General features: G+C 41.8%; 1 protein-coding gene across 1 annotated transcript; it reads left to right on the top strand.

Annotated features, from left to right (window-relative positions):
- The first annotated feature begins 794 nt into the window (after positions 1-794).
- Positions 795-17,518, top strand: bsk146 (brain specific kinase 146). Its single transcript, XM_051418189.1, has 5 exons — positions 795-1,087; positions 11,126-11,388; positions 11,502-11,704; positions 12,351-12,542; positions 12,618-17,518. Exons 2-5 carry the CDS (start codon positions 11,217-11,219, stop codon positions 13,383-13,385), a joined length of 1,335 nt encoding a protein of 444 aa, XP_051274149.1. The 5' UTR covers positions 795-1,087; positions 11,126-11,216; the 3' UTR covers positions 13,386-17,518.
- The last annotated feature ends 1,256 nt before the right edge of the window (positions 17,519-18,774 follow it).

The following is an 18,774-nucleotide window of genomic DNA, read 5'->3' as shown; positions in this document are numbered from 1 at the left end:
AGAGCGTTTGTGTATTTCAAGGGCTGTCTTCTGCTCCTGATTTAGATTATTAACATTATTCTTTTTTTAATCAATAAAAAACTTTAGTGATTATCTAAACATTTAAGTGCAACTTGCAGTTTCTAAAAAAAATTAAGAAAAATTAAGACTAGATCAGATAAGATTGACATCACAGAAAGTGCTCTGTGGGCACCACACTGCAGACCTCTAATCTATAACTGTACAAAACTGTATCATCTGCATAACAACGCCCGAATTAACACCTCAATTATTTACAGAGAGAATGAAAGTGGGACAAAGTTTACCTCGAGTCCTAAAATCTAAAAGGTTTGTTTATTGTTTTAAAATAAATGCCACAAAGAGGATTCTATATAAAAATTCCACTTTTCCATGGGGCTCAAATGGGTACAATGAGTGTCAGTTGCCATACTTTAGTTCTTAGCTTAATTAATAATATCATTTTGTTGTTTTGAGCATAATGAAAAAAATTATAATTTAAAAAATAATGTTAAGTTGTGCTTTTAAATTCTCTGGTAAACTTCAGTCATTGTTTACACTTTCTCCTTTTAAGTCAAATCTAGTCACAGTCACTGAGCGTTACGCAGTTGTGGCTGACAATGGCAGGAAAGAAAGACCTGCACCAGTTTAGCGCACCCTTGCACCCGTTGTGATAAGTCCGACTGCCCCTGAAGGCATCATAGTCTGTACGGAGACAGCGAGCAGCGGCGGCTCCCGGCGGAGCAGCGCTGTGATTGGTCAGAGCGGAGAGCAGGGGGAGGGCCTTTCTCTGGCGCTCCTCTCTCCTCCGCTGCCTCCCCGCTCCTCTCCTCTCCTCTCCTCTCCTCCCATCCTAGAGGACAGAGCGATGCGGAGACAATAGGACGCAGAGCCCGAACGAGGCTGCAGGATGCTCCGCGCCACATCTACCGTCTCACCGCTGCACGGAGGCTTCTCACGGCGCACCGAGAGCAGGCGATTCTCCCGGCTCACCTGGCCTTAGTATGCGCTCAGATCATCCCGTGTGTTTATCAGCAGCTTGGGCTGACAGGGCGGACTCTACAGCCCCCATATGGGAACCAATTGAAGGGTGAGTGGCGGAATAAACCCGGGTTCATCATCCCTCACCTGCACCCGGTACAACCCGCATCTGACTCACTGAACAGCAGTTACTATAATAACTGGGATGTATTGCACTGTGTTTCATTGTAGTCAGTGCCCGATCGATTAGGCCTTTTTTTGTGCAGCAGCATACACTGAAAACAATGCTGTGATTGGTCCTTCATGGTGTGTTGTGTTGTTGTCCCATTTATCTCCAGCAAACAACACAGAATGCAGCTCGTTGGCATTTTAGAGTGTTTACAAAATCCCAGTAAAGTGGAATTTGTATTATTGATCACAACACAACCTCTGGCACCCCTCCATCAGCCCACCCACCCCCCCACCTTGCATCCTGTGTACTGGGGGCAGCCAGGTATCTGCAGCAGCTCCTGTGTGTGTGTGTGTGTGTGTGTGTGTGTGTGTGTGTGTGTGTGTGATTGCCTGTCACTCAGCTCTGGGCTCTGTTACAATAAGTGACGGTGCTTTTTCCTCAGAGTCGGTGCAGTCTTAGGACACACTGCAGGTGGGATCCAACGTGACGTATCCCCACAGAGTGCTGGAGCCGATGGTGTCTGGAGGATAATGAGAGACCAGAATGTTTACATCCTGACTGCCTGCGTCCACATGCTGGTTTCAGGGCTTGCTGGGCCAGTGTCCAGTTATTTTTCTGCCTTCCTTAGAAGAATTCAGTGTTGCAACAACCCATTATGCTGCACTGTTGACATCCAGAACACTTACAGCCAATGAAATTAGTATTCTGCAGCAGTGATGTAGGCATCAACTAACTTGTAATTAATACCTAATCTTTCATTGCTTTATGTATTCTGAGCCACTGTAGGAGGCTGTCTGGTTGTGTGTGTGTGTGTGTGTGTGTGTGTGTGTGTGTGTGTGTGTGTGTGTTAAACCCGAGACACAGCTGATCAAAGTGAGTTTAAGCTCCTTGATGACATGTAAAAGCAGACACATCACACTCACGCAAGATACAGTCCAGCATGATGAGTCACAGATCACAATGTAGGTCACATAGGCGCTCTGGAGCTCAGTCCTCGCCAACGGGGCGTCTCTCTGGCAGCGGGGGTAACTTGGGCTGGGTTTGTCCTCATCGTATCAAAATGCAGCGGTGGTGGGAAAATGGGAGGCGTCCTGATGTTGCTCGTATACAGAGAAACGACGTCTCATTGGTTCAAACCCACTGCCCGAGTGATATGGAATGGCAAATAGGAAAGAAAATATTGATATACTTGAGGTTGGCCGTATTTGGTTTTGTGATATTGTATTGATTTCTCTGTTACATTGTATGCAAATGTTGGTGTGTTCTTTATGCAGACAGTTTTCTGAAAGTTGGACTTGAAAAAAATTGCACCTGTATATGACCGTGCTTACAGTATCGCGATATCGAGTTGTAACCCCTGTATCGTGATACATATCGTAACAACCCTCACACCGAATGTATGCACAATCACATATAAATAATCACCACTTTTATGCAGTACATAACAAACTCTTCATACGTCTCAGTTAGCCTAACTTAGCGTAGGTTAGCTTAGCTTAGCTTAGCATAAAGACAGGGGGCAGGGGGAAACAGCTAGCCTGGTTGTGTCCAAAGAGAAAGAAATCACGTACAAACAGCGCTGAAGCACTAACTAACACAGTGGATCTTATTTATTTAATCCACCAACTGAAATGTGAAAATGTCAATCTGTAGCTCTACAGGGAGAGTTGTGCTGGAACTATATCTTGGCCACCTGTAGGGATTTATCGGACTTTCTGCTGCTGGTGGCATGGATACAATAGTTTATTGTCTGGTGAACATGTATAAAGTTGACGCGGAGACACAAATATAAATCTAAATATAGCTAAGCTGTAACACTAGCTCCCTCCATTCACCCACACATTTTATAAGATAAGATACATACTGTTTCGTTCTACTGTAAATAATGTGATATCTTAAAAGGGCTGCAGTGATTTAGTGCCACGCTTCCATAAAGTGGAGGACTGAAGATTGTTGACCACACTGCAAGTCACATATTTGAATGGACTGGTTAATTTACTAATGAAACCGCAAACACACAGCTCCTCTTAAATAGTCTAAATTGATTCTATCAGTGTTAAAATTGGATGTTTTATTTATTCATGTAAGTGCCAGCAGTGGAGGCTTTGCAACCATTTTGCCATTGGCTTGTTGACAACTGTATTGTATTACAACTAGGAGGCTAATGTGACTGTTGTTTTCCGACTTGGTTGCCTCCCCACAACAGTCTCAAGCTCAAAAAACACTCGATCCTATGTTTCAAATATTGCAGCTCGATACAATCTTTGAGACTCCATGCCTCCTTGACCTTCACTCTTGAGTATTGCGACATTTTGTTTCGTGATATTGTATCAATTCTCAAAAACACTATAGATTTTTGTGTTTAAACCCCCAACGTTAGATAGCAGTGTTTTAAACTTAACTGAGGGCTCGACTGTATACATACGGTGGTGTGTGTACTGTGACAGTTTGAATGAAATAAATCACAATATATCAGAATGTATTGAATCGTAACCCCTGTATTGTGATGCGTACCGTATCGCCAGATTCTTGCCAATACCCAGCCCCACTCTCCAAGCCCCTGGTGACATCATTATGACATATTAGGGGGTTATTTTCTCAGACTTGACAAAGCTCCTCCAGAGCCACAGGAGACATTATAACTGTTATAACTGTTTTTGTGTATAAAATCGGCGCAGTGCCCCTTTAAAGCCAGAAAGTGGGCTTTGCTGACTTTCTTCTTGTTAATGAGAAGGGTTGAGTGTGGTTTTAGGCAGCAGGATTTCTAATTACAACAAGGTCAGAGGTCAGTTACAGAAGGAGGAGGTCTGAATAATTGTATTTCTGACCTCTAGACTAAGCCGTAAATGTGGTCAAAAATCTGCTGCACCGGGGATTTGAATTGCTATTATGTCTGCTGTTGGCTGGTGGTGCAGGGATATTGGCCGCCGCACTCTTTATCTTTCCACACACACAACACACACACACACACACACACACACACACATGCTGGCACTTTGCTACTCAACGGTCCTTGTCATTGTGCGCTGCTCTGCCTCTCTTTCCTCTCTCATTATTTTCTCTCCCGTACACCACTCCCTGTCAATGCCTGGCCACACATACACACACTTTGACTGTGTGTGTGTGCAGCTGTCAGTCACTTCTGACTGTGCCAGCTTTTTGTAAACAGAAGACAAAATCCTATGTGGCCATAAAATATAATTGTTTAATATTTGTGTTGCTGACGTGCCCCACAAAGGGAAACAGGGTTGTGTGTTTGCGGCTGGTGCGTCAGGTAAACTGAAAGGTCGCTGGAATGGAAGAAGGATGAAGATGGCGTTGCTCTCATTGTTGGAGGGGCAGTATGGCTGCATCAGCGGGGGTGGACGTAGCTGTGATCATCGCCTTGGCTCGCTGAATGTGCTCGGCCGGTCAGCTTCTGCCCGCTGGTTGCATAAGCAGTCTGGGATCTAGTCAGCTGCGGCCCCTGGTCGCCGCTCTGTTTTCCACAGAGTGTTGAACCTGGTGGCACAGAGTGTCAGCGAGGAGGAGGAGGAGGAGGAGGAGGAGGAGGAGGAGGAGGAGAGCTGCATAAGGAACATGGTGTATTTTGTGTTTCCAGCGAGTTGCATTTGAAAGCCTGTGGGAGAGTTCAGGTGCCGTCCTGAGGAAGAAAGTAGGATTGTCATGAAATGGTTGGTTTGAAGTCTCAAGGTAATCATTGCTACAAACATTTTTAGACAGTATAATTACTAACAGTTGTTGTCAGCATGAATTAATGTCTGGATTGATTTTCAGATTAATCAGTTGTTTGTTTAGTCTATAAAATGTCCAACTAGTGCCCATCATAATTTAGTTAGCACCTTCAAATTGCTTGTGTTTGAAAACCAAAAATATTCCATTTACAATCATATAAAACAGACTAAAGCAGTAAATCCTCACCTTTAAAAGCCATCATGTGCATTTTGGATTCAAAATTCTTGTTGATTCATTTTCTGTCAATCAAATAATTGACTTATCGCTTCAGCACTAATTATTACAAATAAGGGTTTTCACTAAAAAGACTAAAAAGCAACCTCTACACTGCTCTGTACATTTTGATATCGGGGCTAATCTGTTGCGTTGCTTCAAAGCTGCATGATTACATTTTTTGGCCACCCGGGGGCAGAATATTCCAAACCGAGCTGAAAGTACAATGGTGAATATGATATATAATAGAATAATTGGCTGCTTTTGTACAATTATGGTTATACATATAGGATTATCATTGTTATTGTTATTCAAATTTTCTATGGATATTGTGATAATATCATTATCGTAGATTATTTTCGACACAATTATTGCATAGGGAAAATCTGATATCATGACTGCCTGGCTATTACACAATAGAGCAAGATGAGCATTCATTTAGAGTTGTGTTTATGGCCACCTGATAAATGTAAGTCCAATATTCACTCTTATATTAGCTCTGTTTTTGGTCTCCACCAACCCCTGAGGGAAATGTCTGGTTCTTTAGCTGTTAGCTGTTCAACTTAACCTAGGTGCTAAGTTTGTCTGTCTGCTGTTTGGTGCTGGTCATGTAGCGTACAGAGGGATAATCAGATCTTTTTTTTTAAGAAAACAGCTGAAATGTGATTAATGAGAGTTGAATTTACGGGCTGGAAAACCAAAACAGTAAGCTAAAAGACACTAAAAAGCTCTGTAGATCTGCATAATACAGAGTCCACTGATAATTATGTGGGTTCGTACCTTTCATAATACACATAGTCAATTGACCAGTTGTTAATATGAAAATATTAATGGGTGTAGCTTTAAGGCACCAAACAGGTAGAGGGCACTGTTTTTCTTGTTGGGTTGTGTTTTAACACTCGACCACTAGACAGCAGTAGATAGCCATTTGACTCTTCAACTCCATCTTTCAGAAGTTTTCCTATGATGTTGGATGTTACGGGGACAAATAAATACCAGTGCAGTTCCTACTGTTTGATTGCAAACTTGTTTTAACTCAGATTTTAAGCCAATGGTGGTGTGTTCTTTATACTGTGACAGTGCTCATAGTATCACAATATACTGAGCCTGTATCGTGATATATATTACATAGCCAGATTCTTGCCACAATAATAATATAATAATACACAGCCCAATATTTCAGAGTTGATTTTTTTGTTTTGTATGTATTTGTATGAGTGGTCTTACTCTAAACAGTAACAATACGAACAGTGACAGTGGTGTGAGATAGCTGTCATCTCCAGCTTAGATACTACACAAGGAGATCTCAAATGACTTGATGTTTAAAAACTGACACATGTTGTACCTTTAAGGTGGATGAGCTGCAGGGTAAATGCATTGTTTCAGGACAGTGTGTACATCCTGTTTTTTTTAACCAATCAGAATTTAGCCCTGCAAATGTGCTGTCCAATCATTGTCTCTGCAGTTGTTTCTGCCAAGGATGTGAAATGCAGCTAGTTGTGCATTGAGTTACATCTATTGTTAACACTCAGCCTATGTGACGCAGCACACACACACACACACACACACACACACACACACACACACACACACACAGAGTGGGACAGCAGACATCCTCTCTCTACATGAGAGCCGACATTTGTCCTGACCTGATGACTCATTCAGCTATGAGTCTAATGCAGTTTCTATATAAATACAGATGCAGCTCCCTTTGTGGTAAAAACACACACAAACACATATGTTCATCTGAGCTGCAAGCACAGAGCTGAGAACAAAAAGATATGGAGAGAGGGTGTGTGACGTCGGCTGGGAGTGTCTGTTCTAGACACACACACACACACACTCTCTCTCTCTCTCTGTCTGACTGTTCTCTGCTCTCTGTCTGTGTCATGGGTGCATAAGGAGCTGTGGGTCCAGAAATATGGCACCTCCCGCAGGGTTGTGCAGAGGAGTGGCTGTGTTTCTTGTGCTTTCATACGTAACCGCTGTGGAACAATCCGAAAATATTCCTTATTCATTCTCTAGGTAGCTCGACCAAAGGTGCTCTCTCTCTCTCGCTTGAGGTAACTTTACAAAGAGCAACAGACAAACCCTGCAGAGTATAAACTACTGACGGTGTTCATATAACAATGCTGTAAAATAATTTTGTTAAACCACCAAATCTACTTATCAGAACTGTGGGTGCAATGTGTAACATCATATTTAGAGACAACCACTGATTACTGTAACCAACCAGATGAAATACTGTACAGGTCAGAATTTTCAAAGTTGAATCTGATTGGATTAATCATAAAATATGTTACTGTCTTTTTTTTTTGCATCTGGTCCAAATGTTATTCTAGTGTTGTTTTTCACACCGATGAAACAGAATGTCCTGTTTCTTGTGGTGTTACTGCAGCTGAATACAGAAGGCTGCATCTCTCTGGCACGTGTGTACATTTATAACACCAAATGAAATCAGGCTGTTGGTCTGTAAATGAAATGGCTGAGCAGAGTGTAGGTGTGTTGATCTGGATATGCTTACATTGATTATCAGCTTAACATAGTTAAGATCATCAGACTTTCAATTCAGTTTACTTTAATTCACTCAGTATCAACACTGCTCTCCAGGGAATCCTGGGTACATTTATTAAAAACAAAGGACAGAATAGAGGAGAACTGGGTTTATCTCCAAACAGTTGTACACATTTACATAAAGCTCTGGAAGCCCACATTCTAATGGTTTCATCAGCTTTTGTTAGAGCTTGGATCAGTTCCCACTTATTTAAAAAAAAAAAAGACCCTCCAAACCCTGAGTGGAACGACACATCTACAGTTATGATTCTCAGTGTATTAAATACAGAAAAGAACCAGATTGGTACATCTCCACAATTTAATTCCATATCTCGGCATCTCCAGTGTGTGAGCTGTCTCGCATCCACTCTTTAATATGTCTTACTCTGATTACCCAGATAATAAGCTTGTGGGTTTGCTGGTAAATGTAGGCAGACCATTTTTGGTTTATCTAGCTTGTAGCTATTGAATAATACACTATTGATGTTTAAACACAGCCAAAGTAATCATCTTACATTCACTTTATTACGGGTCGTCAAATACCAAGACTTTAGGTCACCAGAGCGTTAACATTTTGGGACACCTGGGAAGGAGGCGCAACAATCAACTATCGTTCTCGACTCTGATTGGTTGTTTTTGTCCAGGCCCGGTGGATTCTTGTCAATACCATAGGAGCACTAGGAGGAGCCAGAGCAACCCTCTTTTTTCACAGATTATCTGTCCCATGTACTACTGTCAGAATATAGTGAAAGTTTTAGCAAATATGAGTTATTTTTTATAAAAGTTACCTACTGCAGCTTTAATGATCCCCACCAGCACTAGAAAGATGCAGCAGTTCAGGCTGATCAATCACAGTTCTTACAGTGTCCATGTGGTCTCTCTCATACTCATTTTTAGGTGGTGTACGTGAGCTATGGTGCAGCGGCTACACATGCAGCTACGGCTTTTACCATGACAATCCACACATGCAGTACGATGTTGCGTGTGCACCTGAACATACTAACTGTAGAGGTGAGCACAGGAGTTTTTGGTCACGGCAGCTGGTGGATGGATTTTAAAAGCTTTTTATTCGTTGTCTGTGCAGAGTAGCATCAGGTTCAACTAGGCAGTGAAATTCTTCTGACATGACTGCCCTGGAAGCTTTAAAACAAATCAATAAATAAAGGTGTAAAAAGTATATGAGCACTAAATATTAATCTAGAAACATGCAAACATGAGTTTCAATGTTGCACAAGCTGATAAATAATACAATCTTGTAAAATACAGCACATAAGAGCAAATGTATGCAACATTACAGTTCCTAAAGCTGATATTTCCTCAGAAAGAGTAAAATTGCAGATTGTTGGCCCGTGTTCTTTGGTCCAAAAGACAAATAACAGCAGCAGGGAGAGTGCAGAGTGAGACAGATGCTACGGACTGACTGAACTGAGGCATCACTGTTCCCTTGACAACAAGCTGATGTTTAAAAATGCCGCACCTTTAAGTGATGCATGAAGTCAAACAAGATATTCAGGATTATTGTTTTAACTGTGTACCAGTTAAAAACCACCTCCACACACACACACACACACACACACACACACACACAGTGCTGCATGTATCCTGCAGTGCTACAGTAAGCACTGCTGACCCCGGGCAGAAACAAATGGCCTTCTCTGTTTACAACCCCCTGCTGCCCCCCCCCTCCCGCCCCCTGCCTCCTCTGTGTGTGTGCGTGTGTGTTTATCGCATGTGTCCCGGAGCTTTTATTGAAGGCAGAGAGCGAGCTGCAGTACGTCCTCTCTGCGCTGCCATCCATCACCCAAACTGACTCATCCCTCCTCACCTGCTACTGGTGTCAACTGCTCTTCCTGTCCGCTTCACACAAAAAAGATTGCACCCCCACAGAGGAACACAGGGGCCTGTGGAGGGGATGCCAAGGTACTTCAGCATTCTGTAGTTTGTGTGTGTGTGTGTGTGTGTGTGTGCTGTGTCTCATAGCTAGTGACTGTGATGTGATGAAGCAGGTTATGACTGCTTGCAGCTGCTTGGTCCACATCAGAATATTATTTTCTGCATCCCGAGACTAAGAGATTTAACCCTGTGAAGGATGAATCAGATTAATGTTATTAGTGATGGGGATGTGTGTTGAGGATAAATACGGCAGTCTAAGTTTTGCTGCTTTCCCTGAGTGACACGACAGGAAGGCAAATTCACAAGTGTTTCTTCAGAGATGCAGAGAGGCTTCTTTCCAGCACTTCAGGTTATGTAATGAGTCTGTGTGTGTGTGTGTGTGTGTGTGTGTGTGTGTGTGTGTGTGTGTGTGCGCAAGTTTCGCATGTGCCTGGATCTATAGAGGGTCAGGACTTGGCAGGTCTCGCTGCTCAGGAAGAAAAAAAGAAAGCAATCACTAAGAATAATCACACTGCAGCAGGGAATGGATTTGCTCGAAAGGACTGTTATTGGCTGTGTGTGTGTGTGTGTGTGTGTGTGTGTGTGTGTGTGTGTGTGTGTGTGTGTGTGTGTTTGTGTGACTCAGCTCTGGCATCCCCCTTGGCGAGCAGCATTTAGAATTACTTAAGCCTTCACTGCAGATAATTAGCATTTTCAGTGACTATCACACTGCAGATCAGAGCAGACTGTGAGCCGCAACGTCGACGGCTTGTTGTCCGTCGCTGACCTTGAAACACCACGAACACACTCTCCTATCTACATCCCATGATGGTACATGTGTAAGTTGTGCATCCTGTATGTGTCTCCCATGTGCCCGTACCTCCACACTCTGGACACAGCGATGATGAATGTAACCAACAAGGACAAACACAGCGTTGTCATCTTGTCAAACACACCTATAATCTCATATCTTGTTCATTATTCATCATGTTTTTATTATCATATTAATTATTAATTAATAATTACATAACCACATATACCTCAGTGTTAATCTAGCACATACAATTTATTTTAAATGTGATGTGACTGTCTGAATGTTTGTGCTTGTGTTTATTAGCATTTCACATATTTTATATATTTTGCAGTTTGTAACTTCTGTGATGAATAATGCAGCAACTGCTAATAATAATGATTATTTATCATTTTTATAGTAATTTCTATTGCATATAAATGGCATTAAGTTATATAAATCTGTTCTTGAATAATCTAATCTGATGTCATTCTAAAACAGCAACAACAATAATAAACTAGAATGTGCATTCTCTGGTGGTAGATTGCACCAGAATGTGACATTGTCAGAAAATACCTTTTCTAATCTGTGCTGACAACCGGTTATGATCAGTATATTTGGTGTTGTACCATGATGACTTGTGCAAAATTTTAAGAAAACCTTGACTTGGTTTAAGAGTATATTTTTACTATAGCACCCCCTACAGGTGAAATTCCATCATTTGTTATTACAATAATAAAAATAAGGAGAAGAATAAAAAATATTATCATACACAAATTTACAAATGTGTGTCCTCTCTTGTTTCTCTACAGTGACACCAGGTGTTAGCTGCTCTTGTCCTGCCTGAGCATCCGTTCCCCAGTTTTTTTCCTCACTGGTCGGTCCCCTGAAGCGGTCCCCAGCATGAGTTCCTCTCCGCTGGTGTCTCGAGCCAACATGGACATCCTGGACGAGCTGCAGCTGATTGCAGCCCAGAACCTGGAGAGGCTGGAGGTCAACAAGTACTACGAGGTGATCAGGGAGTTGGGCAAGGGTACCTACGGCAAGGTGGACCTGGTCATCCACAAGATCAGAGGTAAGGGGAGACAAGGGGAGACAAACACGCACAAACATACTAACGAACAGTACTAAACTGCTGCTCCAAATAAACAAAAGAAAACCAAATTTTCTTCCATTCTGTCCCAAAAGGTACAAAAATGGCCCTGAAGTTCCTGAAGAAGAAGACAACCAAGCTGAAGTCGTTCTTGCGGGAGTACAGCATCTCCCTCTACCTGTCTCCCTGCCCTTTCATCATCAACATGTTCGGCATCGCCTTCGAGACAGACGAGTACTACGTGTTCGCGCAGGAGTACGCTCTGGCAGGAGACCTCTTTGATATCATTCCTCCACAGGTGCTCCATCCTGTCTGTTATTCTGGTTGTTGCTTCTTTGCATCGATGCTTTTGGGTAAAGGGCTTTTGCAAAAACATCCATCTCGACAAGTTCTTAAGAGGCTAAAATACAGTTCAATTGTTAGATCAGTTTGAAGAATTCTGTGGAACCAGCTGACATTGGGTTGGCGCTCCAGGAGTGACATAAAGATTCTGAACATTTGCAGACTTGCCTCCTATAGCATTAGATACAACACATTTATGTTTAGGGGATCATTGCAGTCTAAAATACTTGATTTAACAGCAGATTTTCCAATAAATTGCTATGCTTGTTGCAATGTTTTTGGGCAGTTTTTGCAATTAAAGGCAACAACAAATAAAATCGTTTTGGAGGGTAAATGTGAGACGTTTCTGTTGCACATGTCTGCATTATCACAACTAGAAACAAGGGAGTGAGTTTGGTGATGAATGGCTCACCATTTTGCACAGGAAACTACTATGATTGGACAAAATTGTTGGAAACTCACAGTGATTGGACAAAATTGCAGATGGGTTCAATTTGCATTAACTGTTGTGATCGCAACATCGCTATTTCTTTGTGTGTACTGGTGTATATACTGTATTCATTGCGTGTAATACTTTGATTTCCCTCTGTTCATTCCTTCAGGTCGGTCTTCCTGAGGCAGTGGCAAAGCGTTGTGTGCACCAAGTAGCCATCGCTCTGGACTACCTGCACTGCAAGAAGCTGGTCCACAGGGACATCAAGCCTGAAAACATCCTAATTTTTGACCGAGAGTGCCGCAAGGTCAAGCTGTCTGACTTCGGCATGACCCGCAGAGCTGGCTCACCAGTGAAAAGAGTGAGTACCATTTCTGTCGATGACCTCCAATTCTCTTTTCGACCATGTTGGTGACCTGTTGAGTTTCCCTTCCAGGTGAGTGGCACCATCCCCTACACGGCCCCGGAGCTCTGCGACGTGTCCCGCCATGAGGGTTTCTGCGTGGACTACAGCACTGACGTCTGGGCCTTCGGCGTGCTGCTCTTCTGCATGCTGACTGGCAACTTCCCCTGGGAGAAGGCGTTGCCCTCCGACTCCTTCTACCAGGAGTTCATCCGCTGGCAGAGGAGGAGGACGAACACGGTGCCTTCCCAGTGGAGGCGCTTCACCGAGCAGGCCCTCCGCATGTTCCGCCGACTGCTCTCTGTGGAACAGGACCGCCGCTGCTCCGTCAAAGAGGTCTTCGGGTACTTCAGCCACTCCTGGATGCTGGACGCGGAGAACAACAACAACAATGGCAACAGCAATGCCGGAGGTGGTGGGGAGAGGGTTGGCGGCGGCGGTGGAGGAGGAGCAGGAGGGGGAGGTGGAGGAGGGGTGCGGGGAGAGGTGAACGGCACTATCTCATCATCCTCGTCCGGGGAAGAAGACGAAGAGCTCCTTGTGGAGAGGATGAAGCAGCAGACTTTATCTCCTCTCTCCCCGCTGTCACCCCTCTCTCCCATGTCTCCGGTGGTGGTGGACAGGGGAAGCGGTGGTGGGGCAAAGGGCGGGATGATGGAACCAGGCGGTGGCCACCATTTCGTGTCCGTCTCCACCAACAGCTCTGTGTCGTCCACCAACAGTTACGATCGGATGCCGCGAGAAAACAGTTCGCCCGGCGGCCGCATGCTGGTGGCTACGCCCATTGAAATCTGCGTCTGAGTGCGTCAGAACGTTAATGTTGTCACAGACTCACCGGTACACACTTTTATACCTCTCATCCAACCACGTAGACGTGCATGCATGGAAAAAGAAACAGACAATGAGTACTAACACGTATCCTGTCTTAGACATCTTGGGAAAGGAAGAGCACACACGCAGAAGAGAAAGTCTTTGTCGAATGCATACATTCCTCATGAAGTAGGGTTTTTGGTCAAAGTGGAGTCAAAAGACTCCAAGAAAAGCCCCATTTACACTTTGATTTCAATGACGCGTGCAAATCCAGTTTTGTGAAGCCCAGAGGAAAATGAAAAATTGCTTCCATTAGAGATTCTGTCACTGAAACCATCCGAAAAGAAGACCAAAATGTATTTCTTAAAGCAATACTTCCAGCAAAAAAAGAGCAAATAGAGACACAAAAGAATGCTGTGTGATCTCTTCAGGACGTGACCGAGTGTCATTTTTGAATGAAGCCAAGGGACAAAGGATTTGTGTTTTTGAAGAAGACTAAAACAGTCCAAGGAAATACCTTGTAAGATAAAGACGAGCGAGCGGTGGTTTTAAATGTTTCATGTGTAACAAAAATGTGAAAGTGAGAGTATGTTTGTCGTGTGTATCACTGTGTGTGTGTATGAATCCAAAAGAAGTGGATTTATTTTGCTTTGAGAATTGTATTTATTTGAATCTAAAAAGACTACACACTCTATTTTTTCTATTGTTTTTTTGTAAAGCAGCTTTCTCTGATTTCCGTTCCACTTCAATTTGTTGTAATTTGATGTTCTGGCATAGCTGTGCCAAATCCACTTCTCTGTGCAACATATTTGGTTGGCTGCTGTACATATTAGTATGAATAGTTGTATTTTAAGTATGAGGTTTTCAGACGGAATATTTTACCGTCCATGACGTCAGACTTGACTGAGAGAAGGCTTATGATGTCTCTGTTCTTCATGTCAAACATATCTACTTCACTACTGAAAGACTATTTTCTACTCACTCTCGAAATTCAGTTTGTATAGCTTCTGTTTTCTTTGAAACCTTTTTCCGAAACATTCTGTTTGTATTGCGTATGTTTTCTTCGAAACTTTTAGCAAAATGTATTAACTGGAAAGAAAAAAGAAAAAGGATCACATAGCATTTTCAATTCAATCTGAAGGAAAAAAATCACAGAAGATGTTACAGAGTCACCTTTTATAAACTGCATGACAAACTCAAACTTACCTTTTACGAAAAATTTGAACTGGCTTTACAGAAAAAAGGACAAAAAGAAACGTAAAATGTTGTGATGTGGAATTTTTGCCGTAGCACAATTTCTTGCATTATGTCCCAGAGTGAATATTGCCGTCATGATCTCCTGAGACATTCTAGGGCTAAAAAAATCAGAACAATAATTAGTTTCTACTCAGTGTGTTGTATTTGTATTGCTATTAATGTTGTGTACTTTTTACCACCTTCAGGAGCAGAAAAAAAGCAAAGCATGAGGGCATAGAGTGAGAGGCTTGAATTTAAACCACAGGTAGGGAATTACATGATGTAATTTTAGAAGAGACTTTTGCTTCTAAATTGCCACTTTTAGTGAAGTAGTGTGGCGTCGATATTTTTTTTCTACCAAGTTAAAATTAACAAAAAAAAAAAGTAATTTCTTTCTTTGACTCAATCTGAATATTACCTAAATAATTTGAAGGAAAAAAAGCATTGGATCATACACAGGAATGGGCGTTTCGTGTGTTGCTTTCCAGACATAAATCTGCATGAACTTGTATGTGCTAAAGCTCTGTTGTGAAAACCCGCTCCGTGTTCCTCCTGTCACAAGCTGTAGTACTCTGTAGATGTAGTATAGCTGCAAACAACATGTTTCTTTATCTTGTGAGAGTCACTAGCCTCAGCTTGGATATGCCTGACTGAGGACCAGCTAAACTCAGTTCAGCCCTTACATAAACCGTTTGGATCATGTTCATCAAAACTGCTCCCGGATCAGTGAGCCAGTATGCAAATTACTACATCTTGTGACAATCTCTGACCTCATCGGCAGCCTTCTGACTCAGAACAAAGGACGGTCCTGATACAGACACTGTAGCTGTGCTGTTTTCTGTAGCCGCTCGCTCTCCGTGAGCCAGCTGCAAGCAGCGCTGGCTCTGCAGCGTTTACTGTGTAAGCTCCGGCACATCAGATTCAACTGGTGAGGCCTTTCACATGACCGTATGAAGAGGAGATTACATGGGCCTGTACATTACCTCATCGTGTCATTCTTTCTCTGCAGTATTCTCCCTGAAACCACTCTTCTTCTCCTCCTCCTTAGCCTTTCCCTGTTTTTCTACAGTGTATCAAACCTCCCTCTTAAAAAAGTATTCAGTCCGAAGTCAAGTGACAAATGTTGTACATCTGGCAGTGGTGGAGCCAAGGGGTGCCCAGTACGGTGCCTAGTAAATAAATTAATGAGAACTAGCATGTAATTAGTTCAGACTATATGGAATGCTACCCATAATAATAACAATAATAATAATAATAATAATAAAAAAATACGCTGCAGAATTAACATTCTGTTTATTTGCCGTGCCCCCCGCTTTAGTGAGCTAAGCTAACGTTTGACTTTGGATTGGTTGTACTAATGCTAACGCAGGCATTTTGAGAAGACAATAAACAGCTTTACCTTTATCTACAAGTTTTCCAACTGTTGTGTCCAATCATGATTATCCGTTGAGCACAGCTCGCTAGTTCCCTCCACATGTATCCTCCATGTATTTTGGAGTACAAGGAGTGCAGTTTTGAGTAGAAAGTGACAGCCCTAGTGGCCAAAATAGAGACTAAATTCTAGACACCCCATTAGTTATAATATATGTTATATGTTATAAGGAGTTCGGTCTAGACCTGCTCTATTTGAAAAGTGTCCTGAGATAACTTCTGTTATGAATTGGCGCTATACAAATAAAATTGAATTGAATTGAATTGAATAGTCCAGACAGCATCACTTTTCTGGTCAAGTCAACTTTTGGTAGCCAGCTGCAAGCAGCACTGGCAACAGGACGTTAAAGGTGCCCCGTTGAGTTTTAATGCAAACAATGTTGTGTTGATGCACTGCTACATTTCTTGGGGTCTTACTGCCACCAACTGTCAGCAAAATAGCATAAAAACCGAGGACAGTAAGAGTTGTTCCACTACTTCCACTACTACTTGTGTGTGTGTATGTGCAAACCCATTCGTAGAAACACTGCTTATAGCGCTACTAGTGGTCAAAAACTCCACAGGTAACTTTAACTTTGCAGTATTGTCTCTCAGTTAAAGTGCGGACAGCTGTTTGCACCTGCACTGCATCAACGTGGTGTAGTAAAGTGTGTTCTGACATTAGTACTTTTTATACTTCTCCGTATGAGGAGATTCATCATTATTCTGGCCCATTTTAGACAAAATGGTCAAATTGTGGTCATAAGCAAACATCCTCTAACTTCCACTTAATTGTTTAACAGCCTGTTAAATATGATCTCTAATGATGTACTCTAAGCATCTGGCTCATTTAGCAGTGAATGAATTAAAAAGAATTGACATGGCACCGTGCCACGCAGAAAACAACTGACAGTGAATAGTCAAGCACTCGTATGCAAACTGTTTGGCTCCACCACTGCGTGAGATAATTCCACTTGTTGATATGCTGATACATCAGTTTCAGACGGTGGTTAGACGGACAGCAAGAAATTGAAACTAAAGAAACAAGTTGACTTTCAGTATAATTTCATCCTAGTGGAGGACACCAGAATGTTAGAATGGATATTTTAGTATAGTTGAGTGTTAGGATGAAACATGAGTTGCTCCTGATACAATCAGGTCCAGTATCCGCTGCAGCTGAGGACACCCGACCTGGGAGGAAGGATGAGTCATTAAGGGATACGTCACCTTTCCCTTTTCTTCCTCACCACGCCTGAATCGGTCGCTGCTGCCTCCTCACCTCATCCATAACGTAATGTGTTGTAATGGAGTTCCAGTGTCTTTACTGTGACATATTTCAAAGCATCATTATTTTGGTGGAGTTTTAGTGAGTAGATGATCACAGCACTAGAACTCGTATCCGGTTCTGTCTTTGCAATACAACTGTCTTCCTGTAAGCTGAGATTTAGTCAATAAAATGAGAATTCTTGTTGGAGTGATCTTTGGTTTTGGGCCTTTTTTTTGTTGTTTTTTCCCCCAGGTGTCCGCTGTGATACAATAGGACATAGCAGGATGTGGAGCTGATTAATGGTACAAGTGTGTAAGCTACAGAATATAATGAACTTGTAATGGCATGTTTGCTTCAGAGCGTTATAGAATTTGTAGTTCATTTTCTATCAGAGCAAAAGTGAAAAACAAGATCTTAGTTCATCTTTATTTTTGAAAACTTTGAAATGGCTTATTTAAATTATATTAAATAAGACATGATCAAATAGTAATATGAATATTATATATAATAGTATTTTCAATTAGTGAAGGAAATACCTAGCTCTTTAGCATTAGCTGCCTAATGCACCAATATGTTCAATAGCTAGCTGCTAACTTTGCCGTTTGGTGCTTTTTGCTGCTTCTGGAAACGAGGTTGATATAAGCCGTGAGACTGAACCAGAACAGTTGGGTTGTGGGCTGCCACACCAAAACAATGAGCTAAAAGACACTAAATTGCTCTGTAGAGCTGAGGGGACAGCAGACTTAGGTGATAATAGACCTTTTTAACAGCAGCCATTTTGACAGAATAGTAGGGTAAACACAGGTGTTAGCCATAATAGTCATTAAGGTTCTGTTCCATTTAGTGTAGCAGAGCCATTACAGTGAGCCAACATGCACGACAGCAGCATCCTGAATCTGTTCGACCTGAGTGGAACAGAACCTTAATTAGTATCATTGGTAACACCCGTATTTAACCTATTTCATGTCAAAAACGGCTGCTGTGAAAAAGGTCTATAGGCCTTCTTAACTAAAGACATTTTGACATGTCACTGTAGGAAAAGCGCAGGTGTAAATAATTAAATGAATGATGGCTGAATTCCATTTAGCTGCTTCAGTTTCAGGGTCCTGTCACAGTGACATGTGACACCTGACGGAGCCATGTTTGGTCCAGTAACACCTACTGTATGCTTTTCCTAATGAGTCACAATGTTTGCTGTAAAAAGAGCAGTTTGTCACTTCTCACCCTATACAGTAACATCTACTAATATATAGTATTAATATAAAAATATTTACTAGTGCTGAGTGAAATTATATATATATTATTATATATATATTATATATATATATATATATATATATATATATATATTATATATATATATATTATATATATATATATTATATATATTATATAATATGTATATATATATATATATATATATATATATATATATATATATATATATATATATATATATATATATAT

The sequence above is a fragment of the Dicentrarchus labrax genome, unplaced genomic scaffold, assembly GCF_905237075.1.
Source record: "Dicentrarchus labrax unplaced genomic scaffold, dlabrax2021, whole genome shotgun sequence".
Lineage (NCBI taxonomy): Eukaryota > Metazoa > Chordata > Actinopteri > Moronidae > Dicentrarchus > Dicentrarchus labrax.
Note: the sequence above shows the minus strand (reverse complement) of the source record. Positions and strands in the feature narration are given on the sequence as shown.

Excerpts from the sequence above, each read along its gene's own strand:
- bsk146 (XM_051418189.1), top strand. The coding sequence starts at position 11,217 with ATGAGTTCCTCTCCGCTGGTGTCTCGAGCCAACATGGACATCCTGGAC. Across the intron at positions 11,389-11,501 it reads GGTCATCCACAAGATCAGAG|GTACAAAAATGGCCCTGAAG; the intron begins GTAAGGGGAGAC and ends CTGTCCCAAAAG. Across the intron at positions 11,705-12,350 it reads TTGATATCATTCCTCCACAG|GTCGGTCTTCCTGAGGCAGT; the intron begins GTGCTCCATCCT and ends TCATTCCTTCAG.